Here is a 17,819-nt window from a genome sequence, read left to right as displayed (position 1 = left end):
CAGATTTGTAGGAATTTGATTAGTCTTCTTTCCTAATATATTATTTCCTAACATAGAATTTGTAACTTGTATATATACATACGAGATTGATGAATAATACAACAAATTCTTCTTCTTCCTCTGTTTACTCTTATTTTACATGGTATCAAAGCATCTAGTCTCTGCCTGCCCTTTTGTTTTAAGTAAACAGTAGGTAGAGGAAAATTTCTGGGTGTTTCGGGTCACCTCCTTGGAGTAGTCAGAGCATCTAGTCTCTGCAAAGTCCGGCAGTCAGCAGCCCTACGCGTGTCTCACGCACCGCCTGAAGATTCTGCCACAGTCATGCGCGCTGGCACGTGGAGGCACATCTGTCGCCAGAAAATTTTTTTCGGTCATTGTCTTTTGGCTCGCCTCGTCCTGTATAGCACATATTTGTGCTTTGTTATGTGCATATCCATTCCGGTGTTTTCAACAGGCGTGCTCTGTTGATTTTCGGGGTTCAAAATATTCTGTTTATTTGAATTTTGAAATTATGGCAGACAAGAAATTAGTAGTTATGTCGGATGTTATTCCAGTGATGTCAAAAATAACTGAGCATAAGCTTAATGGCTCTAATTATCTAGATTGGAGTAAAACTGTTCAACTATATTTGCTGAGTATTGCTATGGATAACCATTTGACTGATGACCCTCCTAATGATGACTCGAGAAAGTCTTGGTTGAGGGAGGATGCCCGTTTGTTCTTGCAGATACGCAACTCCATTGAAAGTGAGGTGGTTGGTTTAGTCACTCACTGTGGATTTGTTAAGGAATTAATGAACTATCTAGAGTTCTTATACTCCGGAAAGGGGAATATTTCCTGCATTTATGATGTGTGCAAAGCCTTTTACAGGGCAGACAAAGGCGATAGATTTCTTACAAGCTATTTCATGGATTTCAAGAAAACATATGAAGAACTTAATATGTTGCTTCCGTTTAGTACTGATGTGACTGTTCAACAAGCTCAGCGAGAAAAGATGGCTGTTATGAGTTTTTTAGTTGGCCTACCTTCTGAATTTGAGACTGCTAAATCTTAGATTCTTTCCAGTTCAAAGATCTCTCTTCTCTACAAGATGCTTTCAGTAGGGTCCTTCGTACAGAATGTTCTCCACCTGTTCAGCCTAGTAGTGCCCTTGTCAGCCACAATAATACATCTGAATCAGGGAGACAACAATACAGGAGTGGTAGTGGTAGGTCAAGTAACTATGACAGGAATACTAATACTCATGGACAGAAGTTAGGAGAGATAGTGTGTCATTACTGTCATAAGCCAGGACATATGAAGCGGGATTGCAGGAAGTTGCAGAATAAGAAAACTCAGTCAGCCCATATTGCATCCACCACGGATACTTCTGAGAAGTCTATTATGATATCTGCAGATGAATATGCCAAATTTGCTCAGTACCAAGAATCATTGAAACCTCAATCTACTCTTGTTACTGCCATCGTCGAGTCAGGTAAACCCAATACATGTCTTGTTTCCTCCTCTTCAAAATGGGTCATTAATTCTGGAGCTACAGATCATATGACAGGTAATTCAAGTCTGTTTTCTACCTTTCAGTCACATAAATCTACCTCTCCTGTTACTTTAGCAAATGGGTCAACATCTTGTGTTATTGGGTCTGGCACAAGTAGTCCAACACCATCACTTCCTTTGTCATATGTTCTTAGTTTACCTCAGTTATCATTTAATTTAATTTTTGTTAGCAAACTCACTCGTACCCTTAATTGCTGTGTCTCATTTTTTCCTGATTATTGTTTATTTCAGGATCTTACGACGAAAAAGATTATTGGTAAGAGACATGAGTCTGGAGGTCTCTACATCCTTGATACACAAGTTCCAAGATCCATAGCCTGTTCTGGAGTTGTAACCCCTTTTGATGCACATTGTCGGTTGGGCCACCCCTCTCTCCATGTGTTAAAGCAAATTTGTCCTCAATTTCAGAATTTGTCATCATTAAATTGTGAATCTTGTCAGTTTGCTAAACACCATTGTCTTAGTTCGAGTCCTAGAGTCAATAAACGAGCTAATGCTCCTTTTGAATTAGTCCATTCAGATGTTTGGGGTCCGTGTCCAGTTGAGTCCAAAACTGGGTTTAAGTATTTTGTTACTTTTGTTGATGATTACTCTCGTATGACATGGTTATATTTAATGAAAAATCATTCTGAGGTGTTTTCTCATTTTTCTGCTTTCTGTGCTGAAGTTAAAACTCAATTTAATGTTTCTGTACAAATATTGAGAAGTGATAATGCTAAGGAGTACTTGTCAGAATCCTTTCCAAACTTACATGCTTCAGCATGGCATTCTTCATCAAACTTCTTGTGTAGATACACCATCTCAAAATGGGGTTGCTGAGCGGAAAAATAGACACCTTCTTGAAACTGCAAGAGCTTTGTTATTTCAAATGAAGGTTCCTAAACCTTTATGGGCCGATGCAGTTTCCACAACATGTTTTTTGATTAACCGTATGTCTTCATCTGTCCTTCAGGGTAAGACTCCTTATCATGTTCTGTTTCCAAATAAAACACTGTTTCCTATTGAGCCTAGGGTATTTGGGTGTACATGCTTTGTTCGGGATGTTCGTCCTCAGGTTACCAAACTAGATCCAAAATCTTTGAAGTGTGTTTTTCTTGGGTATTCTCGTGTTCAAAAAGGGTATAGATGTTATTGTCCTACTCTTCACAGATATCTTGTGTCAGGTGATGTTAATTTCCTAGAAGATACACCTTTCTTTCCATCCACTCCTTATTCAAGTCAGGGGGAGGATGATGATTTGTTAATCTATACTGTCACATCATCTGGTTCACATCCTATTGAATCTGTTCCTACCAGGCCTAAGCCACCTACAGTACAGGTTTATTCTCGGCGACCATCCCCTCCGGATCCATGTCCTGCACCAGCTCCTTCGTCGGCAAATCCAGTCTCAACTAATCCTGTTCCTTCGTCATCAGAACCAGTCTCTAATGATGATCTTCCTATTGCTCTTCGTAAAGGTAAGCGTAAGTGTACTTATCTAGTATCTTCATTTGTGTCTTATAATCATTTGTCGTCCTCTTCTTGTTCTTTTATTGCATCTCTTGATTCTATCTCTGTTCATAAGATTGTTAAAGAAGCCCTTTCTCACCCTGGATGGCGTAATGCTATGATTGAGGAGATGAATGCTTTAGAGGACAATGGTACTTGGACCTTGGTAAATTTACCTGCAAATAAGAAGGCTATTGGGTGTAAATGGGTGTTTACAGTTAAAGTCAATCCTGATGGGTCCATTGCCCGATTGAAAGCCCGTCTTGTTGCTAAAGGATATGCTCAGACTTATGGAGTGGATTATTCTGATACCTTTTCTCCTGTTGGTAAACTTACTTCTGTCAAGTTGTTTATTTCTATGGCAGCTACTTATAATTGGCCCCTTCATCAGTTAGACATCAAGAATGCTTTTCTTCATGGGGATCTTCAAGAAGAAGTTTATATGGAGCAACCGCCTGGCTTTGTTGCTCAGGGGGAGTATAGGAAAGTTTGCTATCTTCATAAGTCTCAGTACAGGTTGAAGCAGAGTCCTCGTGCCTGGTTTGGAAAGTTTAGTCAGGCAGTCGAGAATTTTGGTATAAAGAAAAGTAAGTCTGATCATTTTGTTTTCTTCAAGCACTCTGCTGCTGGCATCATTTTGTTAGTTGTGTATGTGGATGATATTGTCATTATAGGGAGTGATACTACAGGGATTTCATCCCTTAAATCCTTTCTCCACACTCAGTTTCATACCAAAGATTTGGGAATGTTGAAATACTTCTTGGGTGTTGAGGTAACAAGAAGCAAGAAGGGAATATTCTTATCTCAAAGGAAATATGTACTTGACTTGTTGTTTGAGACGGGAAAGTTGGGAGCTAAGCCATGTAGCACTCCAATGATTCCTAACTTGCAGCTCACAAAAGATGGTAAATTATTTGAAGATCCTGAGAGATATAGAAGATTGGTTGGAAAGTTGAATTATCTTACTGTAACTCGTCCAGATATTGCGTATTCAGTTAGTGCGGTGAGTCAGTACATGTCCTCTCCAATAGTTAATCACTAGACAGCTGTAGAACAAATTTTGTGCTACTTAAAAGGAGCACCTGGGCGAGGAATTTTGTATGGCAATCATGGTCATACTAGAATTGAATGTTTTTCAGATGCTGACTGGGCAGGATCCAAGGAAGATCGAAGGTCTACTTCAGGCTATTGTGTATTTGTTGGAGGGAATCTAGTTTCATGGAAAAGCAAGAAGCAGAATGTTGTCTCACGTTCGATTGTAGAATCGGAATATAGAGCTATGGCCAAGTCTGTGTGTGAAATAATGTGGATATATCAGCTTCTGACTGAAGTAGGTCTTAAAACTTCAGTACCAGCCAAGTTGTGGTGTGATAACCAAGCTGCTCTTCACATTGCATCTAATCCTGTTTTTCATGAACGAACTAAGCATATCGAGATTCATTGCCATTTCGTTCGTGAAAAGATTCAGCAAGGTTTGATTTCCACAGGTTATGTGAAAACAGGAGAACAACTGGGAGATATCTTCACAAAGGCTCTTAATGGGGTTAGGGTTGATTATCTTTGTAACAAGATGGGCATGATTAATATCTATGCTCCAGCTTGAGGGGGAGTGTTACAGACTGTATAATTAAAATAGGAAGATGTTACAAACTGTATAATTAAAATAGGAAGTAAATACTAGGGAGATATGATGTTACAGACTGTATAACTAAAATAGGAAGTAAATACTAGGGAGATATGATTTACCTTGATTGTAGGACAGATTTGTAGGAATTTGATTAGTCTTCTTTCCTAATATATTCTTTCCTAACATAGAATTTGTAACTTGTATATATACATACGAGATTGATGAATAATACAACAAATTCTTCTTCTTCCTCTGTTTACTCTTATTTTACACATTCTTTTACCATGAGAAAAGTGAAATTTAATTTGTTCTAGTATTTTATTCTTCATTTTTTGGTATTCTGTTTGCTTGTTGGAACTTTGATTTTATTTCCATAGTTTCTTACTTTTTGAGTTTCTACTTCTACAGTTGCAGCCTTAGCTTGACCAAATCTTTTGAAAGAGCAGCAGCAAATAAAGCACGCTCTATTATTATATTGCCAACAAAGGGTGACCGGTAAGATTTGGTCAACTTAAGAGTACATTTGTTAATTTGGAAGGGTTCTTACCTTGCATCATCATAAGCTAGTTGAAATTGAAATATTCAGAGTCGCCTTCCTCAAGTTAGGCATATATCTTGGTGATTGGTCGTTTCAGGAGTCACTCACTACTTTTATAACTTTTTCTATTTGGAATATAAAAAACATATATAGAATAGTTTTCTTACTCTTATTCTTAAAATTAGCACTGTAGAGAAAATGGGCCGAATGGCCCATAGGCTGTTACTGTATATTATCTTTATGTTCTTCTCTGTAATGGGCCTTATTCTGGGCCCATACTCTTCTACGTTCCTTTTTTGTAATTTCTTGTCCAACTAGGGACCTCTCTTGTAATTACTCAAAGATTAACTTAATAAAAGAGTATTAGAGTGTTAGAGGGAGGTTAAGTTCGAACTCCTCATCCTCTAACTCTCCTTGCCGCAGCTCTCTCTCTCTCTCTTCTTCTCTAATCTTCTCTTGTTAGTTTTTTCTGGTTTTCTAGCACAGTCCCATACTTCTAGGACTGTTTTTCAACTAGCACTTAATAAAAGACTTTTTAAAAGAACACTATTTATTATGAATGGTGACATTTAATTTTGTAATATTGGTTCCTTTCTGGAATTATTTGAACCCACATTTTCTCCTCTAAATACCTCCTTCAGTGTTCATTTATCACTCTGTTTTGAGGTTTTTGCTACTTTATGCTATTCTTTGATTCACTGCCCCATTCCTGATATGATTGTGAAAGTAATGTACCAGCTGCATATGTTTGAAAGATAAGTTGCACCAATAATCTAATCCTCTGTAAACTTTCCTAGACATAAACTCGATTATAGCAGGGGCTCTGGCTCTAATACATGGCTTGAGGGTTTTTTTTCATTTGGGAACAGTAATTATTGCATTTATATAATGAAAAACATGTATACAAGAGGGTTGCACAATGTATAAGAAATATTTGAAGAACTCTATCTTCAAATATATAATATGGACTAGAGCTATGACTGGACTAAAAGACCCATCCTACACACCCGTTCTAGGTGGATCATTAGCCACTAAATTTTGTTCCCTGGGAATGAACCTTTAGACTGCATTTGTTTCCAGTACAAAAACAAATATGTACAAAAATGCCCTCTAGCCGGTTCATGAATACAAACTAGTTTAATTTTACACTGATAAATTTTGTATTCCAACCAAAAGGTTTCTGGTTTTAATGAGTACAAACACAGATTCCAAGACTGAAATCCACCTTTTTTATATTGACCAACTATGAGTGCAAAGTTTGTATCAATTTTTTGGATACAAACTTTGTTCTCATTTTGAGTACAAACATGTCTTGGAAGTTGTGATAGCTGTCATTATCAGTACAGAAATGTATGCTTAAATTCTTGCAAAACTGAAGCAGAGCACATTTATGTATCAAACCGGCATTTGCACCGCAAACAAATGCAGCCTTAAGAAGGCAAAGAGTTCAGATCATCTCTATTCTTGTCGAGTAAATTCACTAGTCTCCATGGACCTGAATCAGCTCTTTGGTCCCATCTGGTTACACTTATTGAATCACCAAGAACTAGAAGTAAAGAAGGCTGCATGGAATTGGCAATTCTTGAGCTGGTTAACAAGGTTATAATATTGGCTTTGAATGCATATACATCTCCTATTGGATCACTTGCCACTGAAAAGACAGGTGTCCTTCTAAGTCTGTTAATACCCCCCCCCCCCCTCCCACACACACGCACACACACACAAAGAAAGAAAGAAAGAAAGAAAGAAAGAAAGAAAGAAAGAAAGAAAGAAAGAAAGAAATCCCAGCAGGACCTGGGTTCTCCAAAGAGCTTTCATCAAAGAAGAGAATAACCTGGCTAATAGGAATGTAAATTATTTGAGGGATTTGAGGCAGCCAAATTCTTGATGTGGGGAATATTTGAGCAGCTGTGTTAGACACAACAAAAAACAATTTTTCTTCAGGTTTGTCGCAAGTTGAGGTGAAGGGAAACATGTGTATTGGTAGGTAGGTAGGTAGGTAGATAGATAGATAGATAGATAGATAGGCTGAGGGCCCCTCATTACCATGACTTGACTCTGGTATCCACCATGAGAACTATTTTATTCAGTGGGTCCAGGGATTAGGCAATTCATTGGCTGACAGTTTGCCAGGGAAAGTGTAGGGAGAAATAAGTTATATTAGGGAAATGCTCTCTTGGAATAGATCTTTTGAGAATTTATACTTGGTTTTCTCCTTGAATTGCTATGTTGTTGTTGTTGTTGTTGTTTTGTTAACCTTATCGTTTTGTAAGGTTTGTGGTCTTGTCCCTCGTCCCTAAAGGGCCTTGATGATTGTGCCCTTTCTTTTTGTTATCTTCTCTCTCTTTTATGAAGTCTTTCTTATTTGAAGAAAAAAAGGAAGGGAGAAAAACTAGAGGATATGTGTCTATCACCCTTAATTAAAAAAGGCCATTGGTCTTGGGAAGGGTAGACTGGATATTGACCTAACCTTTGGCATTTTCCCCACAAAGTGCCCGCTCTCGGACTTGAACCTGCATTCTTATGTTTGTCAACCCAAGATTTTACCATTTCACCAAGCAATAGCCCCTGACTGTGGCAATAGTTTAAACAGGTAAGAACCAAAGTACCCTTAAGTATGTAAACATGGATAACTAATAGAGATTGGGTATCCATTCCAGGTAGAAATAGTTGGTTTGATCTGATAGTGACAATAGGGGCACCTATGTATACCTCTTATTATTGTTTACATTGTTTTGTGCCCCCTCACACTGTTTTTCTAGATATAACCTTCACCTTTTCATGTTATAGATATTTGTATAGGTGAGGCATTCAGAAATTGACAATTTATGTGGAAATATTAATTTTAAATTCTCATATTAGGTATGAAGTTGATACAGATACATTTCTCTCTGTATTAGCGCTACATCCTCTTACAAAAATGGCATCTGTGCCCACCATTGTTGAGGTATAATACATATAGAGCTATTTTACTTTGGAACTATCAAATTGTTCAATTCTTACCTGGATGAATTCTAATTAAATTGCTTCACAATACAACTGCAGGTTTCAAATTCAAGTACATGTGAACTTTTGAAATCAATCTTGGGATTGAATGTGGAACCAGTTGAAAATGTTGCATCTAAACTATTTGTCCAGTGCTCTCGGCAAAAGGGCCTCATAAAGATCTACAGGCACTTGCTTAATTATCAGAGTAATATACCTATTCCACTTCAAAAAGTTCTAGGATTCAACTTTCTTCTTCTGTTTAAGAACTTTTTAAAAATATTATATGTTTTTTATGTATCTTGTCTTTCATAAAAGTAGCTTCGTTTCCCATTTATAAAAGCAACCAACATCAGGAAAAAAAAAAAGCTTTATTAAGAACTAAGATAAATAATCCTGGACAAGGAGACTTTGGGGGCACCTGGCCTGGGGCTGAATTTGTAAATCTGTTTTGTTTTTCATCCATATTAATAAAATTTCTTCAACTGATGTTGATTATCCAAAAGAAGGATAGGAGGACCTTGCCAACCAAGACTGTTTCAAACCTTAAGGAAAGTCATAAAATTATACATATAATCCCAACCTACAAGGAAATCAGAAAAATAATAAAAGATCATAAAAATGTCATCAAAAATATAGATAAATACATAATGTGCATATAGATACGTAGACATGGTAAATGTATGTCTTTGTCTCTGCAACCAAAAGAAATATAAGCTGTTTGCTATAAATATCTGCAGTAATGATCATTTTCTTAGGAGGCTACTACGTAAATGTATATATATTTTTTTTCAGTTGAAGTGACCTATTATTATCTACTAATAGTTTAACTGTATTATTGCAGAAAATGTATTTAATCTTTGCAGTTTTCCCAACCTAGCAGGATTAAAGTATAAGCAAATAAGGCATGGAGTTCAAGAGGTGAAACTGAAAACTCTTCTTCAAATATTGTTATTTCTGGTAAAATGGCAAAAGCTGCTTTCTTTTTTCTGATTTTTCTTCTCTCAATCTGCTTTTCCTTGTAGGCAGTTGTCTGTGGTCTTTATCGAAGTGGCAAGATATATTTCCACCCAAATGATGATGAGGTGCTGGAGCAAACAGATAAAGTATGTAGCAATTATAGGTTCTTCAACTTTTCTAGCCTTCATGTTTTCTTAGAACTAATAAAATCAGGCTTATATTTAGTGAAGGACTTAAATGATGATGATGACGTTGCTTTTCAAACATCATGTCATTAGTTCCTTTACTTTTTCTTTTGTGTATTACTGAATCCCATGAGCCTTCAAGTTGCAAGTTGCATTTACTGAGAAGTCTAAACAGGAAAGGAAAATTCAAATTGACATTTTAAACTGTTTGTCAATGCGCCTATGAATATTTGCTTTTCCTTATTCGTGCCTGAATATTAGTTTATTCTTTTTTATGCTTTTTTAATGCCTATATTGAATTTAATATCTTTTCCAATGCAATATGTTAGGGTTGTATGACTGTGCACACCCTAATAGCAGTTATATTGTTCATAAGGATCAAAGGAACTTTTGAAATGTATCCCTATAAGAGTGCTGGGCATGACCAGAAGTGAAAAATCTAATTAACTTTATTTAGCATATTGAAAGAGTAGGACTCCTAACATCCAGTGTGATTGCAAACCTGGTTTCAATAGGATACAAAGCATCACTGACTGTTCTGAATTATAATTGCATATTTTATTTTTATGGATTTTTTATATCGGAAATTACCTTCCTCTTGTCAAGGAAATTCAAGCATGATCAATTTTAAAATTGGTTAATGTCATATTGGCAGTAATAGAATATTTTTAACTGCTTTACTTTTGCACATATGGAGTTTATGAGATCTTGGCTACTATTAAAGAAAATTGTCATCTCTTAGGTGAATAAAATCATTAATTTAGAACTGATTATATTTTAAATCTTTGCAAGCAACAGTCTAATGAGAAATAGTAGTTTCCTTGCACTTTTAATGAATGCAAAAACCAGATTAACCACCATTTTCCAGAGGAAATCCTTGCATTTCAGGACTAAAAAGTAAAAATAATACAAAACAGCCCTACATTTGGTGGAGACTAATCACTATTCAATAGAAGAGTTTTTCCTCCAAACCACCTAGACAAGAACATTATGGATACAAATCCTGTGATATTACATTGGAGTGAAAAACAATCTAAATATGACACTAACTTGTGTATTTAAAGTTGCTAAATTTGATTATAATGGAAAAATAAGAGAAGAGAGAACAACACAATTTGGAAGAAAAAAAAAACATTATTGACGTTCAGCCTTCTTTTACTATTTATATTTTAGAGATTACAAAATAACCAAAATAACCCTGGTTGTATATATATATCTCACATTTTTTGGAACACTCCCCCTTAAGATAAGCATAGATTTTAATCACGCCGTAGTTGGTCTAAAAACAAGAAAGAACCATATTTTTTGTCTTTTTGACCTTTAATTCCAAGACTGTCATGTCTTCTTGCTATTTTTATATATAAAATTATTCTTCAAGATGATATTGTCTATACATACTGTTTTTAAAGATGATATGTCTGATAGTACTTTTTTGAGGATGGTCTTTTTTTCAAGGTCCTACATGATAGCTTTTTGTACAGATTCTCATTGTACAAAGGACCTTTTGCTTTAATACAATTATACTTCACCTTTTCTCAAAAAAAAAATCTTCAAGATGAGCACATTCTAGACTGAAAATTAGATCTTAAGTCTTTAATCATATATGATCCAGCTGCAATTTTATCCTATCTGGTGAAAATCACACTACTTTTGTCTCTTGAAAAATTGCTCCAAAAGTTAGGAATATCAGTTGCCTCTAGTGTCGTAAAATCATATATGATCCAACTGCAATTTTATGCTATCTAGTGAAAATCACACTACTTTTGTCTCTTGAAAAATTGCTCCCAGTTAGCATCAATGTATCCCTCTAACTCAAGACTTCCTCCACTATTATATAACAAGCCATGACCTGAAGCTCCCTTCAAGTACCATACATTCCTTAGAACCGCATCCCAATGTGGGATTCGAGGATTCTACATAAACCAACTCACTACACTAACTGTAAATGAAATATCAGGCCAAGTGATGGTTGGGTAGTTCAACTTACCTACCAACCTCCTATACTTTTTAGGATCCTCAAACTCCTCACCTACATCACTACTCAACTTGACATTCGGTTCCATGAGTGTTTCAGCTGGTCTGGCACCTAACAGCCCTGTCTCCTCTAGCAAATCAAGAACACATTTCCTTTGACACAAATTAATACCATGCTTAGACCTCGCTACCTCTATCCCTAAGAAGTATCTTAATTTGCCAAGGTCCTTTGTCTGGAAGTGATCATGCAAGAAAGTCTTCAACCTATCAATACCGAACCTGTCACTGCCAGTGATAACAATATTATCTACATATACCACCAATAAAATCTTTCTATCATTGGACTCATAACCGAATATGGAACAGTCAACTTGACACTGTTTCATGCTAAATTTCTTCACCACTTCACTAAATCTGCCAAACCATGCACGGGGAGACTGTTTAAGCCCATAAATAGCCTTCTTAAGTCTACACACCTTACCATCCTCCCCCTGAGCAACAAACCTTGGTGGTTTCTCCACATACACTACCTCAAGGAGGTCACCATAGGCATTCTTGATGTCGAGCTAAAACAAAGGCCAATCATACATAGCAGTAAGGGAGATCAAAACACGAACGAAGCCAATCTTGGCAACTAGGGAGGTGTCTGTGTAATCTATACCATACATCTGTGAATAACCTGGCAACCAACCAAGCTTTCAACCTCTCAACACTCCCATCAAGTAAAAACTTAATAGTGTACACCCACTTGCAACCTACAACATGCTTACTAGGCAGAAGAGCGGCGAGGTCCCACGTATGATTACGAGCTAGAGCCAAGAGTTCTTCCTCCATTGCTTGGTGCCACCCTAGAGAAGTAAGGGATTCCTAGACATCTTTAGGAACAGGAACAAAGGATAACATAGAAATAAACTGGCAATGGGAAGCAAAAAGTTGAGATAGAGAAACAACTGTCGGATCTGTCGACGGTGATGAAGTTGGAGGAGAAACCGGTATATGACAATGCGTATACACTTGCCAGATGGGTGGTCGCTTAACAGGAAGTTGCACTGGAGGTGAAGACTTAGTCACAACTGGAACAAGAGAAATGGGGTCCTCAACGGGAACAGTAAGTGAAGGTGGAGGAAGAGAAGAGACATCCAACCTAGAAAAAAAGGGAATGGACTTAAAGAATGCAAAATCAAGGCAGACAAAAGAACATCGGGAACTGGGGTTATAACACTTATACCCTTTCTGAGTCTTGGAATAGCCAAGAAGGATACACTTAGTGGACCGGGCATCTAATTTGTCCATCCCAAGACCAATATAATGGACAAAACACACACACCTAAAAACCCTGGGGGTAAGAGGAAAATGAGACAAAGTAGGAAACAAAACAGAGAATGGAGAATGACCTTCAAGGATAGACATGGGCATGTGGTTAATAAGGAAACAAGATGTAAGCACAACATCACTCCAAAAGTGTTTAGGAACATTCATATAGTGCAAAAAGGGACCGAGCAGTTTCCAAAAGGTGGCGGTTCTTTCTCTCAGCCACCCCATTTTGTTGAGGAGTGTAGGTATACGAGGTTTGATGGATAATGCCATGTTGTTCCAAATATTCCTAAAATGGTGTATAAAAATACTCTCGGTCATTATCAGAATGAAGAATCTTAATGTGTGCACCAAATGATTGTGAATCTTAGCATAAAATTTTTGAAAAATGGAAAACAATTCACTCCTTTCTTTCATAAGGTAAAGCCATGTCATTCTTGAATAATCATCAACAAAAATTACAAAGTACTTGCAACCATTATATGACACTACTCTATTTGGACCTCAGATGTCCTAATGGACTAAAGAAAAAGGACTCAACATACAACTATCAACCCTAAGACTAAAGGGAACACAATGATGTTTCCCAAACTGACACTACTCACAATCCAAAGTAGAAAGACAACTCAACGACGGAACAAGTAACTTAAGTGCTTTGAGGGACGGATGACCAAGTCTATAGTGCCACTAAAGAGGAGAAAGAGATGTTTGAAGGGTTGTCATCAAACCACCTCCATCAAGATAATACAATCCACCAGCTTCATGCCCTTCACCAATCTTCATCCCCGTCTTGAGATCCTGAAAAACACAAGAAGAAGGGTGAAAAGTGAGAGCAATTAAGAGACTTGGTCAATTTACTAACAGACATAAGGTTAAAGGGAAATTCGAGAACATACAAAACTAAGGACAAGGATTATGAATCTATGTCAACATTACCAACACTACATATGGAAAATGTGGAACCATTAGCAAGAGTAATAGAGTGTCATGTGGAGGACTAAGAAAGAGAGGAAAACACACCTGGAGTCCCAGTCATATGATCAGAAGCTCTAGAATCGATAATCCAGTAGAAAAGTTTGGATGCCAGACAAGCCATACCTGAGTGTGCAAGGGTAGTTGTGTTCTACTAAGATGTAGCCTGAATAAACCACTCATAGCCATCATCTGGGACTGATAGGCCCTCAACTACCCATTTGGGCCCATCACAGGAGACCTAGGCCCACGACATGCAGCAGCCAGGCCAAGCACAAGAGAAGCATTCGATCTCCCATGTGCAACCGCCACTGAGGTTTGTTTATGTGAAGAAGCCACGTCCCTCCAATTAGTTAGCCATCTCAATTAAGCCATGTGCAGGAGAGGCGGAAGAGAGAGTATAAGTATTGTATTACCTCACCGATTTTGGGCATGAAAAATGCAACCCTACTGATGTCCATCTCTCCTCTCTTCTTCCTTTCTCTTCTTCCCCTCCTCTACTCTACACTGTTTTTAGGAGGGTGAGCTCCCTCGAACCAGCTCAGGTTTTCAGAATATCAAATTAAGCTTACCAATTGGTATCAGAGCCTAGCACTGATGACTAATACGAGATCCACTGCAGTAGATGATCGTGTTGATTGGATTGAAGTAGAAGTTCACCGAACCACATCAGAACTGAAGGACATTAAGGAGACCTTGTCGGCACTGGTGGGGCAGTTCGAGCGACTATCCACACCCATGGCAAGGGAACCAGAAGCGGAAGGATCCATTAGCAGCGTGGGTAGACGTGGTGGGGTCACCCTAGGCAAGATAACGAAGATAATATTCCCAATTTACTTAGGTGATGATCCGATACCCTGGATTTATCAGGCTGAACGGTATTTTGAATATCATGAGACCCCGACGCACCAACGAGTGCCTATTGCCTCTATCCACCTTGTTTTGGAATTGTAGAATACTGATGTATTTCATTCTATTGCCAATCGGCATATTTATATAGTAAGCTGTTGCAATAAATAGAAAGAAGAAAAAATAGAAAGAAAAGAAAATAGAAAGTAAAAAAATAGAAAGAAAAGAAAATAGAAAGTACAAGAATAGAAAGAAAACTTTCTAAATCAATCCTTCCACAATCCTAGGAATATATACAATTCTATTTTTACACAACTACCAAATATAGATCTGCACCAGTAACCCCACGTTTTCCAACACTCCCCCTCAAGCTGGTGAATAGAGATCCTTCATTCCCAGCTTGGCTATAATTCTTCGAAAGTCTGTACTATTGATCCCTTTAGTAAGTACATCGGCCAGTTGTCCTTTTGTAGACACATAGGGAGTGCAAATCAACTTGTTGTCCAGTTTCTCTTTTATAAAGTGTCGGTCAATTTCGATGTGCTTCGTCCTATCATGTTGAACAGGATTGTGAGCAATATTGATGGCTGACTTGTTATCACAATATAGTTTCATAGGCTCTTCTCGTGGAATCTTCAGGTCTTCTAAAATTATCTTTAACCAGAGTAATTCACACACTCCTTGTGCCATAGCCCTGAGTTCTGCCTCTGCACTTGACCGAGCCACTACATTTTCCTTCTTACTCCTCCAAGTGACTAAGTTTCCTCCCAAGAAGGTACAGTAACCGGAAGTGGACCGTCTATCTACTGGAGATCCTGCATAATTGGCATCTGTATATGCTTCAAGAGCCAGTCCCTCATTTCTTCTGAATAAAATTCCTTTTCCTGGATTGGCTTTCAAATAGTGCAAAATTCGATGAGCAGCCTGTAGATGAACTTCTTTAGGATTATGCATAAACTGACTTATTACACTTACAGCGTATGCAATATCTGGCCGTGTAAGTACAAGATAAATGAGTTTTCCAACCAGTCTTTGGAACATCTCCTTGTCTACACTTGCATTCTCGCTGGCTTCTCCAAGTTTATGATTGGGATCTATAGGCGTGGAAGCTAGTTTACATGCCATATTTCCTGTTTCTCTCAAAAGATCAACAACATACTTTTGTTGAGAGATAAAGATGCCTTGTTTTGAATGTGCAACTTCAATTCCGAGAAAATTAGTCTCCCCAAGTCTTTTATCTCAAATTCTCTGGAAAGGCAGTTTTTCAATGCTTCCTTCTCCTTTTTATCATTCCCAGTAACGATTATATCGTCCACATAGACTAATAGTGCAGTAACTCCCCCTGAGGCTGTGTGTTTGATAAACAATGTGTGGTCACCTTGACTTTGCTTGTAACCTGTACTAAGCATCACCTTTGTAAACCTTCCAAACCATGCTCTCGGAGATTGTTTGAAGCCGTATAGTGCTTTCTTCAACCTACAAACTTTGTTCCCCTTAATGCCTTCTCCAAAACCCGGTGGAATGTCCATGTATATCTCCTCTTCTAGATCACCATGGAGAAATGCATTCTTTACATCAAACTGTTGCAAATCCCAATTATAGTTAGCAGCCAAAGACAGCAACACCCTTATTGTATTCATTTTAGCTACTAGGGCAAAAGTTTCCTGATAATCTACCCCATAAGTCTGTGTATATCCCTTGGCTACCAGTCGTGCTTTGTACCTTTCTAACGACCCATCAGATTTGTACTTAACTGTGAACACCCATTTACAACTATAGTCTTCTTGTTTCTTGGTAGATCCACAACTTCCCATGTTGTTCTTTTCTAGTGCCTCCATTTCCACTCTCATGGCTTTTCTCCACTCTTTATTAGAAAGTGCCTCGGCTAGAGTATTAGGAATTGGAATGGTGTTAAGGCTGGCTAGAAAACTTTTATGGGATTTAGAGAATCATTGGAACGACACAGATTTGGCTAAAGGGTACAATGGGCGTTTGGTACATTCTCTGGTTCCTTTTCTCAGTGCAATAGGTAGGTCATACTCAGACTGTGAAGGTGCAGGTTTAGGTTCTACATATCCTTCAGTTCCAGGATTAGGAGTTGAATCTTGGACTTGCACAAGTTGAGGATCTGGATTTCTTCTCCTAGAGTAAACCTACATATATCTCACATCTTCATGCACATCATTGGTGGGGTTAACAGTGTCTGAATTTGGTTCAATGGTCGGGTTGTTTGACTCTTGTTGAGACTCGGGAATGTGGGGCTTAGAGGATTGTGACTCAGAGGGATGTGATTCTTGACGGTTGGGTGACTATGAGGAGGGTAATACAACTAAGGAGAGTAGATCCGAGGCCTTATCTTCCATTAATGAGGGCTCCCCCTGAAGATAAGGTTGAGTGAAAAAGGATTGTCTCTCCTCAAATGTGACATCGATGGAGGTGTAGAATTTTCTGGAAAAGGATTGTCCCTCCTCAAATGTGACATCGATGGAGGTGTAGAATTTTCTGGTGGCTGGATGATAACATTTATAACCTTTCTGAGTTGGGGAATATCCCAAGAAGACACACTTGATTGCTCGTGGATCCAATTTTCCATTATTATGGACATGAACAAAGGCAGTGCAGCCAAAAATTCTTGGTGTGAGATTATTTGAGGTTCGAATATCAGGGTAGAATTGAGAAAGGACTTGTATTGGGCTTCGGTTGTCAAGAACTTTAGATGGTAGTCTATTTATGGTGTATGCAGCAGTAAGGACAGCTTCCCCCCAATATTGTTTTGGCACCCGGTTTTGAAGGAGAAAGGCTCGGGTGGTTTGCAAAAGATGGCCATTTTTCCTCTCAACTATCCCATTCTGTTGGGGAGTGTTAACACAGGAGGATTCATGCACAATGCCTTCTTTCTGAAAAAATGAGGACAAATTCTGATTAAAATAATTTGTAGCATTATCAGATCGAAACCTTTTAATTTTCACACCAAACTGAGTTTGGACCATGTTATGAAAGTTGGGAAGAATGGTACCCACATCAGATTTAGACTTAAGAAGAAAGATCCATGTGACCCTAGTGCAATCGTCAATAAAGGTGACAAACCATCTAGAACCAGTAATGTTGGGAATTTGAGAAGGGCCCCATATATCCGAATGAATCAAATAAAAAGGAGTTGAAGATCTTTTATTGCTGATTAGGAAAGAAACCCTTTTGTGCTTAGCAAGTTCACAAACATCACAATGAAAGGTTTCAACATCAATTCCTTTAAACAAGGAAGGAAGCATTGTTTTTAAAACAGGAAATGAAGGATGACCGAAACGGAAGTGATGACGCCAAATTAAATCTTTATTGGAGGTAGATAAGAATGACTCGTGTGTGACATGCATAA

The 17,819-nt window shown here is 37.9% G+C and overlaps 1 protein-coding gene across 1 annotated transcript in view; it reads left to right on the top strand.

Moving 5' to 3' along the window:
* Positions 1 to 17,819, top strand: part of LOC104612468 (ion channel POLLUX-like protein, putative (DUF1012)) — a 153,338-nt gene that overhangs the window by 105,988 nt on the left and 29,531 nt on the right. Inside the window, exons 10-14 of the mRNA XM_088895082.1 lie at positions 5,078 to 5,164; positions 8,070 to 8,154; positions 8,253 to 8,400; positions 9,037 to 9,113; positions 9,218 to 9,298. Coding sequence (XP_088751208.1) covers positions 5,078 to 5,164; positions 8,070 to 8,154; positions 8,253 to 8,400; positions 9,037 to 9,113; positions 9,218 to 9,298 — 478 coding nt within the window. The remainder of the gene's footprint in view (positions 1 to 5,077; positions 5,165 to 8,069; positions 8,155 to 8,252; positions 8,401 to 9,036; positions 9,114 to 9,217; positions 9,299 to 17,819) is intronic.

This window comes from Nelumbo nucifera, chromosome 1, assembly GCF_055504915.1.
Source record: "Nelumbo nucifera cultivar China Antique chromosome 1, China Antique-T2T, whole genome shotgun sequence".
Lineage (NCBI taxonomy): Eukaryota > Viridiplantae > Streptophyta > Magnoliopsida > Proteales > Nelumbonaceae > Nelumbo > Nelumbo nucifera.
The sequence above is the reverse complement of the archived record's forward strand: the minus strand, read 5'-3'. Positions and strand labels throughout refer to the sequence as shown.